This window comes from Echinops telfairi, unplaced genomic scaffold (genome assembly GCF_000313985.2).
Source record: "Echinops telfairi isolate 266 unplaced genomic scaffold, ASM31398v2 ScPeMD7_4;HRSCAF=17, whole genome shotgun sequence".
Lineage (NCBI taxonomy): Eukaryota > Metazoa > Chordata > Mammalia > Afrosoricida > Tenrecidae > Echinops > Echinops telfairi.
Genome location: NW_022103900.1, coordinates 46,021,597 through 46,023,952, shown reverse-complemented (window position 1 = coordinate 46,023,952; position 2,356 = coordinate 46,021,597). Strand labels below are relative to the sequence as shown.

At 36.8% G+C, this 2,356-nt stretch overlaps 1 protein-coding gene across 1 annotated transcript in view; it reads right to left on the bottom strand.

The window, feature by feature from the left end:
• LRP1B (LDL receptor related protein 1B) overlaps nt 1–2,356 on the bottom strand; it is a 1,686,774-nt gene that overhangs the window by 229,991 nt on the left and 1,454,427 nt on the right. The window contains exon 59 of the mRNA XM_045298375.1: nt 2,248–2,341. Coding sequence (XP_045154310.1) covers nt 2,248–2,341 — 94 coding nt within the window. The remainder of the gene's footprint in view (nt 1–2,247; nt 2,342–2,356) is intronic.

Genomic DNA, 2,356 nt, shown 5'->3' with positions numbered 1-2,356 from the left:
GCAATAAGTAATCCACCCAAGGCGGTGACTCTTCAGTGCCAGTGCTGGCACCCAAACCCAGAGAGGGTTCTCAGCCCTCACACAAATATACTGTTTGGGACCGGTGATCTCAGTGTATGTTGGTCATTACCACATATTAGATTACAGTTCTGCCGATTAGTACTTCAAATCAGTGATCGGTTTTTAATAAGGAACATTTTAGAAAATAAATTATGCTCTAAAAGCCATAATATTAATTATAAATTTATAACTGATTTTTTAAAAATTATTTTAATATGAGGGGTGTCAGAAGGTTTTTTTTGGGGGGGAAGGGAATGAACAGATAATGATTTTCCATGCTGTTTTGAAGGCCCCTTTACATGACTTATTTCCATAGAAGTAGGAGAGATAATAAAAAAACAACCATGGAAGTGATTTATTTTCAATTCTATAACATAAACATAAACACACACACACAACTCAGCTTGGATCTGGAAACAACATTCACAGCACACACACACACACACACACACACACACAGGAATTCTAAACATTCTGCAGACTGACTCATGGATACCATTTTCCAACCTCAAAATGTTTCAAAATAAAAAAGTCAATGTCAAAGGTGTCCAGTGCTATTAACCCATGAACTCCAAGGAAAGCATCATTTCTTTAAGAGAACACAAACATCATGCCACAAATACGTAGACAGCAATATTTCATCAGGATTAGAATTCTAGAGATGCTCTTAGATACTGGATGCTTTCTTCCCCATCAAAAGACACTTAAGTAATAGTCAATCGTTTCATATTCTGTAGATAGATAAGCAGTCTTTAAAAATCAGTGAGTTTGCTTTAAAAATCATGAAAACCTATTTTAATGGCTGCAGCCTTCTTATGTGGGCATGGCTTGGTGATGTTGCAGGCTTGGTTCTAGACCACTGTGGTAAAATAGATATCACAATAAAGCTAATAAACTGAATTGTTTGATTCCTAGAACATAGAAGAGTTATGTTGAAATAAGGTGTGCATTAAATTGTAGTACAATTATTTTTTCTCTGACTCAGTCATTCTCAATAAAGTTACCTTACTAATTACTAATTGCTTTCCAAATTCATTCTTAATTCAACCATACAATTGTTTTAAATACATAAGATTTCAGTTTTAATAGTATACCTAGGAGACACAGGCATTATTCTTTATATACCGCTAATTATAGTGTAAACAAAACTATAGCTTAAAAAAGTAATTCAAGGAGTAACAGATCATTTAGAAATTCAGAAAAAAATAGGAAAATGAAGACTTTCATGAGTTTTGTCCTTATTAGGTCCTGCTTTCAAGCATCCAAATAAACAACGTAATGGTTGATGCACCTGGTCGTAACCCAAGAATCAGGAACACAGTTCATCTAGATAACTATCTGAACACCCTACGTTTAAAATCACTTTGCAATTCAGTAGTAGACAGTTAGATAGTAGAAAGTGGCTACCTTCTGCCAAGACATGGTACTGCACATCTTTAATAAAAGCCTAATGATCTTTAGTGAACTCCACTGTCAAGGCCAAATCATGGCAGCCACCGCTGGGATGTTGAGGGAATTATACTGATTGACTACAAGCATCCTCAGCTTGACAGGATGGTATTGGAGTGACCTATGGACTGACCTGTAGAAGGCTATCAAGTAAAAGTCTGCCGATTGTCCATTAACACCAAAGTTGCCAAGGATAGTTAAAAGAAGTAGCCCTTCGCCATGTCAATCACTGTTAGAAGTCTAGACGTGGAGTGATGCCTGCAGCATACTAGGCTGCGTGTCAGCAGAGTAATGACTTAGACAGCAAAAATGGACTTTTGAAGAACTTTCAAATTGATAAAACTGACAGAAATGTTGACATATTGCATCCCTTTAAAGGAAAGATTCCAGTCCTTGAGTGGCATTTTAATTACTTGCCCACTTTTGTTTCCAGCTGGACTTGAAAAGTAAAAACCATGCTGATCATTACTGTGCTGATCGCTACATGGCATGATGTAGTCGTTCTACAGGGAAGACAAATGGAGAGTGTTCAGAATTGGTGATGATGTCATTCTGAATATAATCAGAGGGACACATTAGGCTTTGCAAATAGTTTTGTCATGTATTTTGATTACATAGAAGATCTTTTCCATTTCTCTTTGGGAAATGGACCAGAAGAATTCTTTTGAAGAGCCAACTTACATTTGTAGGATCTTGGACATAAAGAGCTCTAAATCTAACATCTGCCGAGGTACTTACGGCAGTCAGCAGGTTCGTCAGAGCCATCGCCACAGTCATCCACCGTGTCACATTTCCACCAGAATGGAATACATTTATCCGTTTTGCAACGAAACTTAAAAAAAAAAAA